Genomic DNA, 23,493 nt, shown 5'->3' on the forward strand with positions numbered 1-23,493 from the left:
ATAGGCCTAACAGTTTCCCAAGAGAAAGTCTGAAGCTGAAGTTCCTTTCAAACCTTTACATAGGATTCAATGTAAAACTAAGAGCAGACCAACAGAGTAGCCTACATCTCAGTTATTTCCTTCTATGTTTTGTTTTAGAGCAATCACGTAGGCTAGCATTCCAAGTTACAGAATAGAAACTAATGCGTTAGCTTATGGCTAATGTAAATGAGAAATCCAATGCTAACGGTTAGCATAATGGGTAAACGTAGATATTTAGAGCGAACTTCAGTCCATTTACAAAAGAGTTACATGAGAATAGTTATTTGTTTACAACTGACTATTAAAATACTCAAAAGGCTAATGTTTTTCTACATATAATACCGTGTAGGAAAAACGGACTGTCTCATCAATGCTACTTGAACAGAAGTAGCCGATAAAAATCCCAAGTAGGCTACTCTTGCTGCACAAAAATAAACATTAGGCTGCGTGGGACAACGCTAGACCCACTAGTGATCACGTGACACTTGCTCTGCTGCACTTCTCCCGCATAGCCTACCTCCTGGGAATGTATGAGTCTTCAGTGTGTGATTTCGAGTGTTTTTTCCCCATAAGTAATTTAAATACTCAATAATGTCAATTTGCACATCGTTAAAACAACAATCACAATATTATCGCAGACGATATATATCGCCCACCCCTACTTTACACTGGAGCAGTGTTTTATGGATCTAGCATGAAATGTTATGGGATGGAAGGAAGGAATGTAGGAAGAAAGGAAGGAAGGAGAGAAGGAAAGGAAGTCTGACTTGAGGCCCTGACCAAGCACTCTAGCCCTCGGCTTAATGGGTTCAAAATGACTAAATGTCCTCAGAATAGTTGCTTTGCCCAAAAAGGGCTAAATATCAACACATAGTCAAGCAAACAAAAGTTAACTTCAAGAGTAAAAAAGAATATAGGAATAAGAAGTAAAGTAAAAGTAGAAGGAAGTAAAAAAAGCAAGGAGGAACAGCACATAATGAAGAGAACAGATTTGCTTGTGTGGAGTTACACCAAATGCCTTTGTAAGCAACATTAGAGGTGTTTGTCCTCGATCTCGCCATAATGAGCAGCACGCACGCACGCACGCACGCACGCACGCACGCACGCACGCACGCACGCACGCACGCACGCACGCACGCACGCACGCACGCACGCACGCACGCACGCACGCACGCACGCACGCACGCACGCACGCACGCACGCACGCACGCACGCACGCACGCACGCACGCACGCACGCACGCACGCACGCACGCACGCACGCACGCACGCACGCACGCACGCACGCACGCACGCACGCACGCACGCACGCACGCACGCACGCACGCACGCACGCACGCACGCACGCACGCACGCACGCACGCACGCACGCACGCACGCACGCACGCACGCACGCACGCACGCACGCACGCACGCACGCACGCACGCACGCACGCACGCACGCACGCACGCACGCACGCACGCACGCACGCACGCACGCACGCACGCACGCACGCACGCACGCACGCACGCACGCACGCACGCACGCACGCACGCACGCACGCACGCACGCACGCACGCACGCACGCACGCACGCACGCACGCACGCACGCACGCACGCACGCACGCACGCACGCACGCACGCACGCACGCACGCACGCACGCACGCACGCACGCACGCACGCACGCACGCACGCACGCACGCACGCACGCACGCACGCACGCACGCACGCACGCACGCACGCACGCACGCACGCACGCACGCACGCACGCACGCACGCACGCACGCACGCACGCACGCACGCACGCACGCACGCACGCACGCACGCACGCACGCACGCACGCACGCACGCACGCACGCACGCACGCACGCACGCACGCACGCACGCACGCACGCACGCACGCACGCACGCACGCACGCACGCACGCACGCACGCACGCACGCACGCACGCACGCACGCACGCACGCACGCACGCACGCACGCACGCACGCACGCACGCACGCACGCACGCACGCACGCACGCACGCACGCACGCACGCACGCACGCACGCACGCACGCACGCACGCACGCACGCACGCACGCACGCACGCACGCACGCACGCACGCACGCACGCACGCACGCAGCATCGCGACGCGACGCGACGCACGCGACGACGCACGCACACACGCACGCACACACACACACGCAGCACAAACACCTCCTTCCCTAATGCCACCCCCACATCATCCAATTACCTGGGACCCTTGCAAAGCCATTGCCAATAGGCTGCAGGCGATCGCAGGCAGAGCTGCCCAATCACCAGGGGAAAGGACATTTCTGCTTGGTCCAATCTCCGCGAACAAAAGGTCAGAAGTGTCAATCATTGGCGGGTTACTCATGTGGGAGATTGCCAGAGTTGATTGTGGATTGCTTACGCCGAATAAATATGCAGTGGCAAGGGCTGTGCGGGGCCGACTGGGACATGAGCAATGCATGCCACATTACGGAAGGCTCCACTTAGAGATCGGCTGTTTCTGGATCATTTTGCTCAAGTCAAACTTGCGTTTACACTTTCATCCAAAGCCGCCTGCCGCAGACCATACTGAGAGCATCCATATTTATGAGGAGCTGCGCTACCTGTGAATCAAGCCGCTGAATTCGATATCACTCTGATCCATCATCTCATAGCTTTACTACAAACCCCCTCAGAGCTAAAACATACATTGGTCATAAACAGAAAGTTTACTAGAATATTCTAGTATGCCATACACTCAATGACCAGAAACCTAAGCCTATCCCTAAACCTCCAGAACCTAATGACACAAGCCTGGTGAGTGACCGTCACTCAGACAGCACGACAGCACAGTCATCCACAGTGACTCTAGGAGTGGGGAATGTCACTGGGCTCTCTGGTAGTCGAGCGCGTTCCCTCACCCTGGCTACAGCACCGACAGCCACCAGAGAAATCACACAGTTGACACCAGCACAGCAGTGGTGAAAAAACACATTTGATGAATTGATTTTTAATGGAAGATCCTCGGATGACTTCGCAATGAGAGCTGTTGTTCTCCCTCCTCTCTCTCTCTACCCCTCTCTCTTCCTTCCCCATAGTCCTATCACAACACAACTCGTCTGAGGGCACACTGCAAAAACACTTGTTTCTGGAAATCTCGGTGCTGTTGGCTAAGCACCTCGTCTGCTTAATGATAATTACAACATTATACATTTATCAACCACGCTGTGACTGTCGCTCCGAGGCCTGGTTGGTGAGGCTGGGATGTGTGCACATATGTGTGTGTGTGTGTGTGTGTGTGTGTGTGAGAGAGAGACAGAGTGTGTGTGTGTGTGTGTGTGTGTGTGTGTGTGTGTGTGTGTGTGTGTGTGTGTGTGTGTGTGTGTGAGAGAGAGAGAAAGACAGAAACATTCTCCATTGAATAATGCCGTATTTCCAAATCTAATGATTGCTGTTTTTCCACAGTGTTTGTGAACGTCATTCAAAGCATCTGTGGTGGGCACTGAGGAAATAAAACAAAAAGACATGCTGGACTCATAACCATCACACTGTGTGGGGAAACTAAATATTATGGCTTTGTTGTTCTTATAATTATTGCAATAGCGAGAGAGTGGAAAGTATTTTGTAACCGTTGCTCCTTGTCACACACGCAAAAACTTTGATGGTGAATAATTCCGTCTCTCTTTCTCTCTCTCTCTCCTGTTATGTTCGTCTCCCAAGTCATGTTCCTGGCAGAGCACAGTGGTGACACTGACACCAGCATCAGAATAAAACCCACAGAATATGACCCATCTACGCTGGCATGAAAGGAAATCATATTCCTGCCTCCTCCTCCTCCTCCTCCTCGCTCTGCTGTGGGTGAACGCTTGTCATGTTTCTCCTCCATGAGCACACAGCACTTAGGCCCCCCCGCCGAGCTTCACCTCCAGAAGAGAGGGGTGACATGAGAGGGGGGCGCAGGGAATCCTGATGCGCTGCTGAGCAGGGGAGAGAGGCACGGATCTAAATGGATGGATCACCCTACACACACACACACACACGCGCGCACACACACACACATACACACACGCATACGTACGCACACACACACACACGCGCACACACATACACACACACACACGCTCCTGTCTCTTGTGTGCTCATCTCCTATGGCACTCCTGCAGGCCTCTACGCTCTCCTGACGGTGCTGGGTGACATGCAGAGACGCGTGTACATTAAAAGGTCACTAGCTGGATAATTCCCTGTGCGATGAGGGCTGCAGTTGGTTGCTTTCCATGTACACACACACACACACACACACACACACACACACACACACACATCTTATAGTTCTATGCCTGGTGTGCCTGTCGAGTGCAGCAGGTAGTGTGCAAGGCTGCATTAATGAGACATCAGCAGCGGCTCGATAGCAGGCACAGCAGCCTGACATGCTTTTCCATCTGTCTCTACAGCTCTGCAAACAGAGGGAGAACAAGGAGGCGTGCGGAGGAGTGGGAGACGCCAGGCCCGCCAGAGACAGGGCTCCGAGGATGACCAGCATCCCCACGCCGTCACCCGCATCCCTCTAGTGCCGCACGGAGAGAGAGAAAGAGGGAGAGAGAGAGAGAGATAGAGAGGGAGAGAGAGAGAGAGAGAGAGAGAGAGAGAGAGAGGGAGAGAGTCTCCTCAATACACGAGGACGGCTAAATCCACAGCGGCTGGTTGGGAGGTTTCAAAAGCCCCTTCCCCACCCTAAGCAGCAGCAGCAGCAGCACGTGCCCCCACTCCTCCTCTGTGGCTCCTCACCCCGGCCATCTGGCTGAGCCATGACTGGACCTGATACCGCGGCAGCGAAAGGTCAAGCCTCCACCACGGCCACGGCCCGTTATCAAACACAAACCTGTGCCAGTGTCTGGGCACAGTCTGGACATTACTGCAGACCTCAGCACTCATAGAGGGCAGGAGCAGTGGACACAAGTAGAGGAGGAGGAGGAGGAGGAGGAGGAGGAGGAGGAGGAGGAGGAAAGAAAGAGGGTGAGACGCTATTCCACTGCTTTCCTAAAATAGGAGGACTAGGTAAAGGAGGAGTAGAGGAAAGGAACAGAATGAAAGGTCATGTGGTAGAAAATAGACAAACACAAAGAAAATATGTAAACAAAGAGTAAAAAACAGACACCAAGAGACACAAACCATTTAGACTGACAGACATGTCTGAGCTATGCACTATGACCTCATACCTAATTTCATTCCTCCCTCCCTCCCTCCCTCCCTCTCTCTCCCTCTCTCTCCCTCTCTCTCTCTCCCTCTGAAGGACACACTAGGCTGGGCTGGGCTGGGCTGGGTGGCTGGCGGGGCCCTGCTCCTGTCTGGGTGGCCCCTTCGGCCACGGCTCGCTCATTTAGAATGACGGAACACATTATTTCCTGTGTCATCGTGATTAGCCGCTGCTAAAAGGGCCCCCAATTAGATGGGGAGGGGAGACAGGACACACACACACACACACACACACACACACACACACACACATTATCTGGGCATGATATTTAAATGACATTCCTCCCTCCCTCGCAAGAAAGGTAATATTGGGGGAAGTAAAATTTAGCATGGCAATGAAGGTGACAGAAAAGAGAGAGAGAGAGAGAGATGAGGGAGTGTGAGAGAGAGAGAGAAGGATGATATTAAAAAGCTAATGCGGGCACCGGCATCACCTCTATCCGGGTGATACGGGGAAAGGTTAAGGTATATCTAATTGCATTTGCACAGGGATCACCATTGGTCGGGAAAGCTGGAGTCCTCGTGTGGATACAGCTGCCCATTACACTTGAAAAAAGCCAGAGCAAACGTGCTGCGCCCGCGCTCCTGAGAGGGACCTGGGGGTGGATCAGCGGCGCTTATATTGTTTACACTGACCGCTCCGATTATTGCTAGTTCGTCTCGCGGATACACTTGTCAGCAGAAAGAGGATAATGCCACGAGTGAGGGTAAATGACATCGAGAGAGAAGGGAGAGGAGATGTGTGGAGAGGGAGAGGGAGAGGGAGAGAGAGAGAGAGAGAGAGAGAGAGAGAGAGAGAGAGAGAGAGAGAGATGCTGAGGGCATGGTTTTCAACAGGATAAAGAATCCAATTTAAAGATTAGGTTAGGTTGAGACAAAAAAATAGAACATTATGTTTTTCTTTCCTTTGTCAACAACGCAGCAGGTGTGCTGCTCTGCTTTAGTGCAGGTGCCCAGCTACCCACACGGACACATGAGGGGGAAGAAGTCATGCTGCTCTTGGCATGGAATAAATGGTATACTTTTCAGATAATAACACTTTTCAGTATGGTTTGCCTTTTAGCCACTTACAGTACAAAGACAGAATGATTACCTTGGTGATATTACTGTGCATAATATGGCATCCTTTCAACTCAATATGCACTCAAAAGTTTAGTATTTTTCAATTCTGTTTTTTAAATCTGTTTTTCAATTGTGTGCAAAAAGTTACTTTGTAGAGGTAAAATAGTTATATTACTTACTAAATTTTACTAGGTAGCTAGTAATTTGTAATCTATTCCATTTCAAAAGTAACCTTCCCCACCCTGACTATAGAGAACCCCCATGTAGGCTCGTTCAACAAATGAAGAGTTTGGTTCCAAAGCACTATATCCTCCATTTTAATTATCATAAATCATTTTTTTTTTTTACATTTTGTTTTCCAAGTAATTTCAGTAGAACTGTAATTGGGTATTGCTGTTATTATTGTTGTGATTTATCTATACCAAAAAAACATAATTGCAATTTTATTGATATTACCTGAAATACACAATTAAATGACATTACTTTTTAATGTTTTTAAAAATGGAAATATAGCATTTTAGAACCAGTCTAACAAGATTTAAAAAGAATACTGTACTAATAAGCGATACATTTCTTGATTTGCCCACACATAATATCTACCGTAATATAATTTATATACAGAAGATTTCATTTTAGAATTTAGAAAAATTATTTTAGATGAAATACAGCATTTGAATATCATGGCTTACCATGACATTAAAAGTCTGCAGAATATAGCTAAGATAAATATACCATAATTTCCCATGTATTAGCCGAATTCTGTATGAACCGCATCAAATGTTTTATGCACATAAAAAAAGTCAAAACTGTGTATTGACCACACCTGTATATTAACCACAGTGTACAATAGCCTGATTATTGAATTAGAATCAGCTCATTACTTTAATCTGGTAGAAGAATAAAGAAAAGATGCCTGTATGTGTGTTGCAAGTCAGTGATTTTACATTTTGGTTTATCAAACCCTTTCTCTCCTATGGTACCACTTGACTATAGCGTGTGGTATGCACTGGTAGTGTGGCAGTGTAATATATAGGCAAACGTGTCTTGTGTTATTAATAACTTGTACTAATGGCTTTGACAATGAAGAACACACTCATTCATGCCAATAAAACATATGTCATTTGATTTGAGACGGCAGGAGTGTGGGAGGAGTGACGGTAGACAGAGAGAGAGAGAGAGAGAGAGAGAGAGAGAGAGAGAGAGAGAGAGAGAGAGTTTGGGGGGAGCATGCGTGGAGAAAAACACAGAAAAACACACATCGCTCTGCCACTCCTGAGACGCAATCACTCTCCAGCTGACAGCAGTCTCAGAGGACACGTCATTACCCTGCAATCAGTTCATCCCAACTCCCTCGCTCTCTCCCTCTGTGTGTGTGTGTGTGTGTGTGTGTGTGTGTGTGTGTGTGTGTGTGTGTGTGTGTGTGTGTGTGTGTGTGTGTGTGTGTGTGTGTGTGTCTGTGTGTTTTCTGAGCCTTTTCTTACTCTTGTTATAATCACACAGTAATCAGTACGCTCTGCAGATGTGAGAACAGTTTGTCTGCATTTAGGTCCTACCTACTGTTTTCAAACACAGACTTGCACAATCATTGTTGCAAACACGGTAAACTCTTGTTGTACTTTTCAGCCCAACTAACAAGTAAGCTCCAGTCAGGTAAGGCATAAGCTGCAAAACTAGAGTTACACAACACTATCTGGAGCGGTTTGACAATAGACCATACAGCAAGAGCAATGCCTCCTCTGATATAGCCAGTGCTATCAAGTGCAGATTGAGCAGCAATACAAATCACAGGCAGCACAACTGCAAATGAGATATCTGACACGAAAGGTCAGAGCGCTGGGGTGACATGACATCACAGCTGATACTGTCAAATCAACACGGACTCTAAAAATGACTGAATTATCACTTGCACTTCCAAGCTGTGTGCCTTCAATACACAAACCAATGCACGCACACACGCACACACACATATTCTCTCTCTCTCTCTCTCTCTCTCACACACACACACACACACACAGATATGGACACCACATATGCTGTGACATTGCCTCAGTCCTTGTGGTTTGCAGGTGCCAAGACCGAATCCTGCAGTAGAAACTCGGGTAAGCAGATTAGAGTCCACAATACTGCCCTCTGTTTCCATCCTACAATCAGCCCAAGCCTTGCCCAGCCCCGGCAGAGACAGACACACACACACACACACACACACACACACACACACACACACAAGCAAACACAAATGCTGTCTCTCTTTGCATGTCCCCCTTTCATTTTCTCCACTACTCTCTATGCATTTCTCCTTCTCTTTAACCTGCCTTCTCTCTCCCTCTCTCTCTCTCTCCCTCCCTCTCTCCTCTCACTCTCTCGTGTCGTGCTGTGCTGTGTTGCCAGGGCATACTAAGTAAATACTCCTCTTTATACTGTCTCTGATCATCAATGTCAAACAGATGAAGTTTGTGCTCCCTTTTCCCTGACGCAGGCTTTGATGTTAATATCATTAGCACTGCTAAAGCCATGTAGTGTTTAGCGCGAGGAGAATCATTCCAGAATATCAACACATTAACAGCTCATTCTTTGAAGGCATTAGTTGGACACATTTCGGTGTGCAGACGCCGTCTCTCACGTTTTTCGGCCCTTAGATGTGGCGTGTGCAGATTTCCCCAGTTCAAAGCACACCACTTCAAACTCAATGAAAAGATTTCCATTGATTTCATCATTTCATTCAACATTAGCTCGTGCTAAAACATTTACAGACGCCCAATTCCTCAGCAGAGGAGAAAAAGGCTGGTGATACATGTATCCTGCCTTTGAGCACGTCTGGAGAAATATGCACATATGTATGCAAGAACACAAACTTGGGCCAAACATAATAATGGTAGGGACACAAAGCCAACACAGTGTAAATATATGATATAAGAGTAATATATCTTGAATAAATATTTATTTATCCATTCTGACCGTGTAATAGTCAGGGGTGCATTTCCCAAAACCATAGTTGCTAACCTGTTAGCAACTTAGTTAGTTGGAAATGGGAAATTGCATTGCAACCAACAAAGTTGCTAAATTAGTTAGCAACTATGCTTTTGGGAAACGCACACCAGGTCCACGAACTGATATGGTATAGTGCTCCTTGCCAGCAATTTCTAGGCATTTTATTTATGTGTCTATGAGTAGAGATGGGTGCACACGCTAAAATATGCTCATACTGCTCACACAGAGGTGTAATCTTTGATACAAAGATTGTCAAATTGTCAAAGATTGTCAAAGATTGTAAAATGTCAACAGGCAATTAACCTGCCATGAGGAGCATGGCGACCGAAAAATCCTGAAGCATTAGCATGAGAGCACGCAGCAGCAACATGTCATCAACTACAGCTGTGATAAGAAGAGCGCGCGAGCATCTGAGCACACATGTGGCCGTCTGAGAGGCCGCCACGGAGGGAGACACCACAACACGCCGCACATCTGGGCATCCGCACAGGGGCCGAGTGTGGAAAACAGAAAAGGTGAGGAAAAAGTGTGTGATGGAGAGATAGAACAAAAGCAGGAAAAGGAGGAAGAAGAGTGGGAGGGTAGCAAAAACAAAAGGACAAAAAAAGGAACGGATGAAAGGAAGAAAAAGGCAAAAGAGGAGAAAAAAGGAGAGAGTGGACTAAAAAGAGGAGACAGAAAAGGCATAAAAAAGGGGCTTGGTGCCCGAGAGGCTCATGTGAGCGCTGCAGAGTGCCACTGCTGTGGGCCTCACACACTCCAGGGACGAGAGGATAGAGAGAGAAAGAGAGAGAGAGAAAGAGAGGGGTGACAGGCAGAGGGGAGGAGCAGAATCCTCTGAGGCCCTACAACAATGAGGCCTCCTCCTGCGTGAACTTCAGGCTGCCGGACCGCACTTTAACACACAATGCACAGAGAGAGGGGTGTCACGGCCCGGGGGGGGCTGTTGGGGGGCAGGTGGAGAGGAGTCTGTGTGGAAAACACAATCAGCCCCGTTTCATTCAGCACAAATGCCAGCCAGTGAGGGAGAGGGCACAGGCCATCGCTGGCTTTTGTGTGCGGGAGGGATTCCACAGCCGAGGAGAGGAGAGGAGAAAGAGAGAGAGAGGAGAGAGAGAGAGAGAGAGACAAGGAAGAGGACAGGAGAGGCAGAGCAAAGGAGGGAGGAGAGAGAGGAGACAGGCTGTGTCAGTGTGAGAGTGAAAGACAGAGTGTGTGAGCGAAAGGGGGAGACGGACTGGGGATAGGAGAGAGATGGAGAGAGACAGAGAGAGACAGAGGGATAGAGGGAGTGAGGGAGAGAGAAAAAAAGAGAGAAGAGAAGAGAGAGAATGTCTTTTAGCGGTCGTTTCATCAGTCACCTCAGGAGGGCAAGAGCTGAAGGACACTGCTGAATGCTCCAAATTACTATGAAGAGCGGCGAGGAGACAGACCACAACGGCTGCAGGACTAACACACACACACACACACACACACACACACACACAGACACACACAGACACACAAACAGGCAGACACACACACACTCACACCCACCAACAAACGTACACACACACAGTCTCTGCCGCTCTCTCTCTTTCTCTGTCTTAGCCTTGCTGTCCCTTTCTCTTCCCCCTCTCGTTCATTACCCATCATGCTCTGCCACTGAGACATATTCCTTGCAGATGTTCCTCTTCCCCATCCCAATGTCTTCCTCTAATGCCTGCTTTATTTGTCTCCTACATCCCTGTCTCTTCTTCCCAGTGTGCTCATTTTATCAACCCCTGGCCGCTCCACTTGCATGGCTTTGCCATACATCACAATAATGAATTTGATTGGGAATTTCAGGGCTGGAAACAATGACACAGAGACAGCCAAAAGAGAATATACATTCTTTTCCATACAACTGCCTGAATGAGCAGAGCTGCTCTATTTGCGGTGCTGAAGAAAAAATAATAATAAAAACGCCCCCATTCAAATGCTATCTGCAAAAGAGCGCCTTCTCAGTTTACAATGGCGGTCTGTGTGCCAGTCAAACTGGGAGGACGGCCGACACAATTACTGACAGGCCATTAAAAAGGCTGACCTACAAGACCTGATTTCTGCCGGCGTGGCGCTCAAACACACCAGAGAATTCCCCCCCACAAAAGAGCCAGCGCAAGGCCACACAATGACAAGCACGCATATTCCAAATGCCAAATATAACAAAGTGAAATCCAACCGGAAGATGAGGACCCTCGATTGTGGCAATGCCATTGTGTGGGGTTAGAGAGAGAGAGGGTGACAGAGAAAGATTGAGAGGAGGAGTGAGAGAGATGGTGGGGGTTGGGGAGAGAGGTGTGTCTGGGGAGTCCTGTCACTGGCAGTCATTTGCTCTCGCCTTATTGTTTCCACTGGATGTTTACCAGCTTTTTCCTAATGGTGGCATCACTTCCAACCTCCACCTCCTCAGCACCCCTCCAACCCACTATAATAGTCCTACGGAAACAATAGCTGCATAAAGTACCCAAAATATACTCTTACCCACACGGGCACAAACAAACCCATCGGCTATGAACACTACAGCAAGGCCACATTCGACTAGGGACACCTGAAAAAACCTAACCAGGTTAAAATTTGTACACCCATAGTCATTATTTTTAGTCACTGTTAGCATTTTAGAAAATTGCATGTTAATATATAATTAGATCGACAGTGGTCATGAATAGCGTATTCTCAGGTGAACTGTACACCACGATCCCATTGTCTGGAGTAATTGGGTATGTTCTTTTGGTGCACTTTGGTGCTCAGAAAACAACTCAACAAAACGGCTCAAACGGACCCTGGTGCAACCCTGAACCGAAAATTAGTGTGAAAGCACATTCAACTCCACAAGATAACACATCACATGAACAAGACAATAAAGATTGGTTGGTGTGTGTCACTTTCTACCATTGTCAGTAAAGACAACATCAATAACATGCTCCTAGCCTTACACAAGCAGAGCACACAAAGCCATGAATACCACTCACGCTAAGGGCGTGAGGGCAGCAGTTTGCGGGGCTATAGGAGACTTAGTGAGCGGCTGCTTCAATAAGTAGAGAGAAGGTCAGAAAATAGAGAGGCAGATAGCGCTTCATCCCTCTCCTGACTAACAGCTATCCTAACACTGATACCGCAGGTCAATCCTACTCGGTGTGTGTGTGTGTGTGTGTGTGTGTGTGTGTGTGCTGGAAAGAACGCTTAAAAGGGACCCATGTGGCCAGAAATATCCCCTACCTCCAGTAAACAGATTTAGGTGTACATGGAAGGACATGTGAGCTTGTTTAGGCTCAAATGTATGCATCCATGCAATATGGGTGCAATGTTACAAAAACAAAATGTTTTTAGGTCTGTTTTCACACAGCAGGAAGATACAGGGCTATAAATCATAACATTCCTTTTCATTTATTTTGATACTAAAGAGAACAAGGAAATGTCAAAATGTATTCTACTTCCCCTCATCTCATCATGTGGTTAAAATATGGAATAAATAATACTACATAAACACATTCTTTTTTAAAATGAATCATTCTGTCACAACATACAGTGCCAGGAGATGTGTGATTTTGTGTGTTTTAAAGCTCCTGACCGCATTTCTCTTTGAGCTGGATGAAATAACCAGGTGTCTACTTAGTATGCTAGTCTGTATTAGCTTGCTAGGCTAGCTACCTGGGAATAATAAAAAACAGAGGCTGTTATTGTTCATGTTTTGTTTTTCAGTGAATCATCTTGTTTATGAGAACATTGAGTACATACTACTCATGGAAAGTGTGTTTAAAACGGACCCAAGAGACAATGGCGTCCTCAACATCCTCGATCCTAAATCCTTTAATGTGACAGCGTGTAGTGCTGCACCTGTGTCTGTATGCAGTATGCCTGAGTGCAGGTCATGCGTTAGTGTGTCTGGAATGACAGGAGGGTTGTCTGACTGTGAGGCAAGACAGGGTTTGTTGGGTTTGATTTGGTGTGCCTCTGTCTTTCTGTTTCCATTTTCCATCTCATTCTCGCTCTCTAAAACACAAACTCAGGCGAGTATAACGCTTGAATGCACACGCACACACACACACACACACGCACACGCACGCACGCACACACACACACACACCCCTCTTCCTCTTTCTCGCTCCTTCACACATCCTCCCCTAATTTCTCTCTCCCTCCCTTCCTGAGCATCTCCCCATCCCTGTCTTTGGAAAGTCCTCTGCTTTAGAGAGAAGCCAGATAAAGGGGGAGATGAGGAAGAGATAAAGGCTGCTCTCCAGTCCTCTCCCCCTATCTGCGCTGTTATCAGACCACACAGCCCGAGCGCTGTCTGTGGAACCCTTTCCCACTCGCAAACTAAATGTCTCGCCAGATGACTATCACTCACTCTACTGGCCGTGGGGGGGTCTCGGGGCTCTTTTAACCAATTAGTTGCACAGGTGGAGGTCTAAGATCAATAAAAAAGATAACTAACTAAATAGATAGATAGATATATAGATAGATAGATAGATAGATAGATACATGTATAGATGTATAGATAGATAGAGGGAGAGTGACAGAGAGAGAGAGAGAGAGAGAGAGGGATAAACAGACAATAAGAAAGGCAAATGGACAGAGATATATAAAGTGTACTGCCTAGGGGGTCTCGATAGAGTAGCCAATCATCTGAAGCATTTCACGCTGCCTGGAATGCCATTGTGTGGCTCTCTGACCGAGGGTGACCGAGCCAGCGGCCAAATGGACGGAGAGCTGCCGTGTTCCACGTCGAAGATGAAAAAATGTTGAGATAATTGAATGGGGAAGAATGGGGCAGCTTTTGCAGATGGACTACAGGACAGTTGTAGGGCAAGGGCTGACCTTCACATAGTGGTAGTGGTGGCAGGGCTGTGTGCGTCCTTCAGGAAACCATGCAATAAATAACATGATGATTCACCGCGGGGGTGGGGGGCGTGTAAGACATCTGGGTATGTCAGGGCTGTGTGGGGAGCACGCTGCAGTAATGGCAGTAATAGCTCAGCCGAGAGATATCGAAAGAGCGGAGACCAACAGAAAAGAAAAGCAGAGGAGAGAAAGAGAGAGAGAGATGAAGAAATGGGAGACACCTACCTCTGTGTCTGTTGGTAGTCTTATCAAACATAAGCATGGCGTCCTCTACCTAGAAGACACAAAAACAGAGTGGGGTAGACATTAGTTAAAGTATATTCAGTGGAGCTTCATATTCAACGTGGGAACGGGGTGATAAACAAACATCCCCTCCTGCATCAGCACACAGTACCCATTACTGCCCATACCTCAGCCATGTACATCCTGAATATACTGTATCACTCTCCGTGTCTATTCAACGTTAGAGACAAATGAGCTCAAAAGCATGTGCTTAACAGACAGTGCTTTACATATGCAAGACCCAGGGGCAGAAGAAGATGTAAGATGCTCACTGGTCTACTTGTTTATGTAACTGAAATAAGGTATTCACTGTACACAAAACAGACTATGGAAATACACATATTTATTTAGAATGGTAGTTGTGGGCGAGGGGGGTCACTAAAAGCTTGATGAATGTACCAAGCATCATTCAATTAAGTACAATGTCTGGACAAATACAAACTATGCCAGAATTAAAACTTTTACAACATAAATGCATTTAGAACCGTGAAATAGATAGTCACTCACTCTCTCTCTCTCTCTCTCTCTCTCACACACACACACACACACACACACATCTAAGTGTCCCTGGTTAAGTAGGGAGAGTAATGACAAGGCTCTTATTTCACAAGGTTAGGAACACACACCAACCCTGAACAAGACGGCCATCAGCAGAACACCCAGTCTGCAAGGTCACCACAGGATTCATTCAAGCATGGCAGAGTACAGATGATTTACACACACACACACACACACACACACACACTCACACACACACACACACACACACACACACACACACACACACACACACACACACACACACACACACACACACACACAGTACAGATCCAAATGTACACATACACACAGACATATAAACAAGAACATCTGTACACACACGCACACACACACACACACACATTGACGTTTGGGGAATGTTTTGATGCGGTGATGTGGGCTGGGCCTGCCTGTCTCCAGCAGAGCCACCTCACTCTCCATGACAAGAGCCCACATCAATCTCCCGGCAGCCTCCCCATCTCCCACAGCCATGATCATATTCATCTGCCTCAATCAAGCTATTCCACTGTCTCCCTGATGGACACTCATGGCAAAGCACGTCTCCAACTCTTCACTGCACAAATCATGGGAGCAAAGGGGTATATATATATATATATATATATACATATACACTAGATAGAGCTCTCAACCTAGCCATTCACATACATATTTAGGTCAAGAGTGGCGTGTTGGGTGGAGGTCTGGGGGCGAGGTGTGGTTGGTCGTGGTAGTGGGGGACGTGTGCATATGATGGGGGCCTGGGGGGATGGGTGGCACGCAGGTCCTCCTCTCTGTCAGCTCATCGCCATAACTGCCGGGGCTGGGTGGAACTGTGGCCATTAATGGGTGCCCAGGTTGTCAATCAGTCAGGCAATCAGTTATTCTTATTATTACACTCATCTTTAACAGAATAATTACAACTCCTCTCCTCTGAAACCCTCCCTCTCTGTGTTCCAGCTTCTCTCCTCCTGGCCCAACAGCAAGCCTTACACATATGCACACACACACACACACACTCACACACTCACTACCCCTTACCCCCCCCACCCACACCCCCATCCCAACACCACCTCATTCACACCCTCAGAGCTACCATCCGCACCCCCCCAGCCCCCCTTCTTGTCATTCCGGTCATCAATTTCATCCCTGATAATCATATCTGTAATCATCCTGGACGCAAATCATCCTTAGCCTTTCTGTTATTTGTTAATAAGCCATGTCAATGTGATGTCTTGTTAAGTTACAGTATGTGTTTGTGTAATGTACATCTGTTTGTCCGATGTAATATTCTTGTGCATGTCGTTGTAGTGTTGCATTTTCTGTAATGTCAATGGTGTTTGCAATAAAAAATAAAATAAAAATAAATTTTATATATATATATATATATATATGCTAAAATACCACAAAAGGTGTTTTCATTTCTCTAAGGGAGAGGAAACTCATGTACGACACAACTGGGGCCCTCCTGGGGATGTGCTTTTTGGTGATACCCACTACTGCGGTTAAAAAGCCTAACCTTAAGAACCAATAAGCATCTGTCATAGCTCATGACACCTGGGACCAAAGCAGTCCCCGGAAAAAAGCATATTGCTTGAAAGAAATGCACAGCAGTGTTTCATAGTAGTATGGCAACAACTGCATTACATTAAATGACAGACCTACACTACACAGCGTAGGGTGTATGTCTAGGTGTGTGTGTGTTCCCTGTGAATGAAATCCATGACCCTGATCTGGTCAGCACCTTTATCTAGCAGCAGAACAACACACATGCATGTAGCCATTGAATTGAGTTGTGGGGAAGATGATGATGCCGTGGGGGATTAGTGTGCCCTCATGATATTGTTGGACATTTCAGTCATAACAACAACAATAATGACAATTAGGTTTTAATTACTCCAAACATTGCTTATATGATTGTGTGATGTGAAATATTTGTATTTAACCATGACATGAAAAAAGAGACTGATGTTTTTCAGTGTTCCAGTGCCTGAGGGTGGCATTTGTTAGTTATTCATAATTTTACAGGTTTTAGTATCCACTAACGCTACCCACTAGAAAACACACATGAAAACACACACACACACACACACACACACACAAGACATGCACCCTATAGAGTATCTGGATGCAGACTGCAGAAGGAAAATACCAGCAAATGCATGTGGAGGAACATAGTGCCACTCTCTTTTAATCCTAAAGATACACATCAATCTGGCTGAAATCTGGATATACTGTATCTAAAATCAACCAAAGGAAGAATATTTTATGTATTCGAGGAGTGTGTGATTTATAATTAACAATACAATTATCATCTAAAGAACCATATTTGTTCTTTTGTCACACCATTAGTACAAAATATGTTTAGGATTTGGAAACTCTGAATGTGAGCCATGATACTGATGAAGCTACTTTGAAATGAATTGAAGCCAAAATGGATTGTAGATGATAGAGGAGGGGAGAGGGTGAGAGAGAAGAGAGGAGGAGAAGAGATAAACAGAGAGAACTAGAGGGGGAAGAAAGGAGGGAAAGGGTATGTGTGACAGATCTGTGGAGACAGAAGTAGCGAGTGAAACGGAGAGGAGATGGAGAAAGGACAGAGAGGGGGGGACTCGGCGGGGGACCGGCTGCTATGGCCTTTTCTGAGTCTGGACAAGCCCAGACCCAAGCTCCCCGCGGTAACCGTCGCTTGGTAACCAGGGCCTGAGCACATCCTGGGAGACTGCCTGTATTGTCTACGGAGGATAAAAAAGAGAGGGAGATGGAGAGAGGAGGAGGAGAGAGAGAAAGAGTGAGAGAGCAAGCATCAGGGGGCAAGACAAAGAGGCAGGAGTGGCACGTAGAGCAGAAAGAGACTTCTGCAGAGTGGATTCCACACATCATAGGAGAGAACAATGTCTCCGTGCAACAAAACGCCTGAGCTCATGCCATTACCTAGGGGACAAGCAGTCAAGTCAACTATTGATAGGCGCATGAATTCAAGGTATTAACATTTTTTGATATTGCTGTGAATATTCTCTCTTTTTTTTTGCTATTATAGAAAATACTGTGAATGAATTCTCAAATGAATACACATTGGATTTGCGAGACAAAATGAGTATGAAAGAAATAGAGAGAGAACAAGGGAAAGAGAAGGGAGAAGGAGAGATGGACAAACAAGAGGAGATGAAGCCTTTGGCTGCTGTTCCAGAGGGGAGGCCATGATTGGCTGATGGGCCAAGACAGCAGAGGATACGGCCTCATATGTATCCGTCAGCGCTCATAAGGAACACAGCAGTCTTACAGCGCTCATAAGGAACACAGCAGGGCCGGCCAGCACCGTCTTACAGCGCTCTTCCTCCCTCCTCCTCCCTCCTCCTCATCCTCCTCCTCTACTGTCACATCATCCCTTGTTCAGCACGGAGGAATGTTAGTGTTCCACTGGACCCTGTCGTCCTCCTCTCTTCCAACATGTCCCTCTGCAGTCCCCTCCCTGGCGACGGCCACTGGGTGCCGGCTGCTGTGAGCTGTGACCGCGCTGGAGAGGGACGGAGTGCGGCGCCCACTCCAGCTCTGTCCACTTAGGGGCCCTCCAGTGGAGGCTGGTGGCCTCAGCGTCTGGCGAGGCCCGCCGAGGAAGAGCGAGCGCTCTCAATTAGATGTGCTGTTTGGGAGAGGCCACTGAGGGAGGAAGGCAGTGCGCACTGCCCACGGGTCATTTTCTTACTGCTGCCAATGCCCACTGGGCTACAGTGCATGACACACACAAGCAAAACCTCTTCCCATACAGGAAACACACATGAACAGTGTTAAAGATGCTCTCTCACACACACACACACACACACACACACACACACACACACACACACTCTGTAGTCATCTGATCACTGGATAAATATCTCCTCAGGGCATACCTAATCTCCATATCTAATCCCATACAATTATACATTTACACACACACACACACACACACACACACACACACACACACACAGAGGAAGAGAGGGGGATATAAGAAAAAATAAGGGGAGCCCTTTGCTCTACAAAATCTCCTGAGGCTCAGCAAATGGCAAACCTGCTTGTGTGCCGTGCACGTAGAACTGTGCAGCCAGCCAGGATGAGGATGCCAGTAGCATTGCATGCCACGCAGATCTGACCTTTTCCTGTGTTAGCCCTTGCGCCTGTGCCCAATGCTCAGCTCTCCTGCGTACACACGCACGCCTCGGGACTACGGCAGGACAATCGATCAGAGGCGCCACTTCAGCCCGCCATTTGCACAGGCACAAGTGCCACCCCTCACAAACAGCCATCCCTGACCACTTCCACCCGAAAGTCTTCAACTGCATCTGGATGTGCGGTGGAATTAATCAGCTCTTTGAAGCGAAGTGGCACTGAAAGGTGAAGCAGTGACTCACCATCTCCACACCTCCTTGCTCACTGGACTGTCCCCAGAGATGGCCACTAAAAAAGTCCAATATTAAAACCTGAGGGGGTCAGGGTGTTCCAGCTTTATATGGCATTACGTACTAATTGACCAACCCAATGCTGGCTCTTACCTCGAACGACCCGGCTGTCGCTTAGACAGGCCGCTAAGATGCCACCATGCAGCCTGGCGAGATGACTAATGCCGCAATAATGCCCAGTTTACGACACACGCACAACCAAGGGAAGGCTCCAGTAGTGCCAGCTCTGCAATAAAAACTCCATTTAAATGTACTTTGTGAACCCCAAACCACACTCAGGGCCCAGATTTACGTTTCCTATTAGCGCCACTGAAGTCCTTTGTAGCATTTTACAGGAACGGGTTTCATGAGACGAGGTTCACGAGATCTGCTTCAGATATTCTAAGGCATGACGAGAATCACAAAAATAGAAAAGGAGACAGAGGAAAAAATGTAGGAAAACAGAAAAAAGTCTTCATGCAAAATTTAAAATCATTCCATCATTTTACAGAGAACATTTTCAGCAACTGAAGCTCAGCATTAAGTTGACAAAACAGAAGTGAGATACATAAACACGTGCTCTGGTCAAGCAGAGAATGCAGTACAAGTAGATATACAGCTAAATGCCTGATTCTGGCAGTCTCTCAATTAAATGAAGCTGAAAGCATTTGTTGCCTGACACATTCCCTGCCAATTTCGCTTCTCCTCCGACACTGGCGGTAAGTTAGTTGACAACGTTGTTTATTTAAGTTGAGAATGTAATTGGATCCTGGAGGCTCCCCCATTTTTTACTGACTACAAAATGTATCACACCGGGGCAGGAGGGAATACAGGAAAGAGGAGATGCCGCCCGACACAGGTACAATTGTGTTTACTGCACGGAGAGAGAGAGAGCGAGAGAGAGCGAGAGAGAGCGAGAGAGAGCGCTGTGGAGCGGTGGCGGTGAAAAGAGAAGGCAATCCAACACTTGGTTAAATGTGCTTACCCCTCCTGGGAGAGGAATCAAGCTCCTGTCATATTACGAGATGCTAAATTTTGCTTTCGAAGGGAAAAAAAAGAGAAAAACAAAAAAGTAAAAGTGAGAATAGAAAGGAAACATTCTCATCCTCAAGTCAAACAAAACCCAGACGCCTGTCATGCCAGGTCGGAAATATCAAAAACACAGTGCAAGGCAAAGAGAGATTTTTAATAAGCCCGAGTGAATTATTTATCACAGGACAAAGGCGTCAATATGCTGGCAAGCGGGGAGCGCTCGGCTAGGAGGGACGGGCTGCGTGTGGAATAAATTTAAGGGAGGGTGTAATATACAGTGACAGCAGTTTAGATCAACTGCTATTTCATTATTTACACTGGTTCACATGTGGAGATGCCCCCCTGGGATGGAGACGCAGATGGGGATCAGATAGGGGCCGCTGTAACATGCTCCACACATGAAAAAAGGCAAGGAATGGCCACTCAAAGACTGACCTCTGGATATAATCTGATCAATGCTGACAGCAATGGATGGACTACAGAGCAGGACAAAGGCAGGACTAGCAGAGGAAAAAAAAGACATAATTCAGAGTGAGAGTGAGAGAGAGAGAAATGGAAGCTCATGGTTTTCTTATATGATATATATGCATACCACTGTTCCTCATGATATTCCATGATATATGCATGGGAAATAGTGTCTGCAATCAATAACTTGATTAGTTATGAGGGCCAGACAGAGGAAATCTCGGGGCTTCATTGATTGTTGATTGTTTGCAAGTGAGCGAGCAAACACAAAGGACACAAGCAACGATCAACAAACACAAAGAGCCTGAATGGCAGAGGAAACGGCTATTCAAAGACGGCTCTCACTTACAAGACGTGTTGGTTCACAGGGAAAGATATTTGCATAAGAGAATTGGAAATGACTGCCAGTGTCAGAGAATATGATCAATCTGTCCCTGGTCCGCTCCCCCACAGAGACCCCCGAGCTGATATTATCTTTCCATCGTTCCTCTCTCTCTCTCTCTCTCTCTCTCTCTCTCTCTCTCTCTCTCTCTCTCTCTCTCTCTCTCATCGCTGCTCAGGGAGAGGAGAGGGGAGATGAGGAGGGTGAGACGGGGTGCTGGCAGAATCAATGCTGGAGCGCACGGTTCTCTGCATCTCAAGGACAATGGATCAAGTTTCTGCCGCCTTCCTTTTGAGCAATTTGGCCCTAATCTGGCCGCTGCCGGAGTGGAAAGCCTCCCCGCGCTCTCAGCGGCGTCTGGAACACACGCTTCATTTCCTTTTATCACCAGTGATTAAACAAGGAGCTCTGGGCCACACTTCTCCCCGCAGAAAACAATGCAATTAATGTACACGGCATCAAAACAACACCATAAAAACAGACAGGAAGCCCGGGAAATAAATCTACTCCGAGTAGAACCAGCTGAAGAGTATTAAAAAACAGCTATATTCTTTCAACATGGGCTCATAGGGTAGGGTCTCCTTTAAACAGGTCATACCTATGGGGTTTGGCTACTGTTGGCTACTGTTAGGTCATGCCTATTGATGAATAATACAAGCCAGTGAAAGGCTCTGACTTGCAGTGGCTGTTTGCACTCTGATAACATTCTGTAGGCTACATGAGTAAAGCAGCTTGAAGCATTCCACACTTCCAAAGTTGATAAAAATCTGTTTTTTCTTTGGTCTTAAATGAGGTAGGCTATATTTGCCTGCAAATGCAAGCCATGTCATATTGAACACTGCTCCCAGAAAACAAATAAATAGGTTTTTAAAAATGGACAGAATACTTCAACTACTAAAAGTTGATGCCTTTTTCCCAAGGCTGTGGTTCACAACCCTGTTTTGCAGGGGGCAATAGCTGGTCATTTGTACTATAACAACACCGCCAGAAATGTGATCACTCCACTCGAGCAGCAAATCTGTATTCGCTGGTTCATAGCATCTTCGCCATCTACATGCAGCCCAGGAAAAAATATAGCCACGGCCACAGAAAAGAGGCAGAACTCCGCTCCACACAGGAGAGCAGGGGGGGGGGAATAAAACCCAGAGAGGAACGGAATGAAAATGGGCTCACTGATGCTCTGGGGTCAGCCTCCTGTCTGCCCTCTCCCAAATGAGACCATTTCGAGCAACGCGTCAACAATGCGCCCAGACCAGTGGTTCCACGGGTTCTGAGCGAGGGTTCCGTATGCTCGGGTCTTGTCTGCCGATTATGATGCAAAGCATAATAGGGGATTAGACCTCATTTTTTGACTTATCGACTCGTCATCACTTTGGGCTTGTCACTTAAACACAGCGAGATGTAAATGTATGCAAATCCACAATTTAACTGACAGCCTAAAGATGAGAACCAGATGAGATTAGGTACAGAAGATGGCTTCCGCAGTCAGCCCCGCCATAAGCTCATTATACACTTAAAAGGTTTAATTATCGCTGCTGTTTCATTTGAAGCGCCACATACAGGAGCCTGGAATCAAATCCAATGTAAGGCCTATGCATTTGGATGTCTTTATGAGTGTGGATGTGTGATTGCTAGTGTGTTCATTTGGGTGTGTGTGTGTGTTTTCATGTGTGTTTTCTAGTGGGTAGCGTTAGTGGATACTAAAACCTGTAAAATTATGAATAACTAACAAATGCCACCCTCAGGCACTGGAACACTGAAAAACATCAGTCTCTTTTTCATGTCATGGTTAAATACAAATATTTCACATCACACAATCATATAAGCAATGTTTGGAGTAATTAAAACCTAATTGTCATTATTGTTGTTGTTATGACTGAAATGTCCAACAATATCATGAGGGCACACTAATCCCCCACGGCATCGTCATCTTCCCCACAACTCAATTCAATGGCTACATACACAGCGTCAACAACTGTAACTACAAATTGGAAACAAATATATAACTTAATTTTTGGCCAGGCACGCAAAATGAATTTAACTTTACAAAATGACTATGTTGCGCAGCTTTACATAAGATCTAGTGGACTATGAACATGAACATGAAATAAATTAAATATGTAAAGCTAAAATTAAAAAAGTACATAGACAGATAAACATATGAAAAACACACAACAGAGATCTCATACAAAAATAGGGCAGAGGAGGAATGT

At 46.8% G+C, this 23,493-nt stretch overlaps 1 protein-coding gene across 16 annotated transcripts in view; it reads right to left on the bottom strand.

The window, feature by feature from the left end:
• The window catches only part of msi2b (musashi RNA-binding protein 2b), a 225,251-nt gene that overhangs the window by 97,923 nt on the left and 103,835 nt on the right, over positions 1 to 23,493 (bottom strand). For all 16 annotated transcript variants that reach the window (XM_048265509.1, XM_048265500.1, XM_048265507.1 and 13 more), the window contains exon 7: positions 14,387 to 14,435. In XM_048265509.1, the coding sequence (XP_048121466.1) occupies positions 14,387 to 14,435 (49 nt within the window). The remainder of the gene's footprint in view (positions 1 to 14,386; positions 14,436 to 23,493) is intronic.

This window comes from Alosa alosa, chromosome 15 (genome assembly GCF_017589495.1).
Source record: "Alosa alosa isolate M-15738 ecotype Scorff River chromosome 15, AALO_Geno_1.1, whole genome shotgun sequence".
In the NCBI taxonomy this organism is placed as follows: domain Eukaryota; kingdom Metazoa; phylum Chordata; class Actinopteri; order Clupeiformes; family Clupeidae; genus Alosa; species Alosa alosa.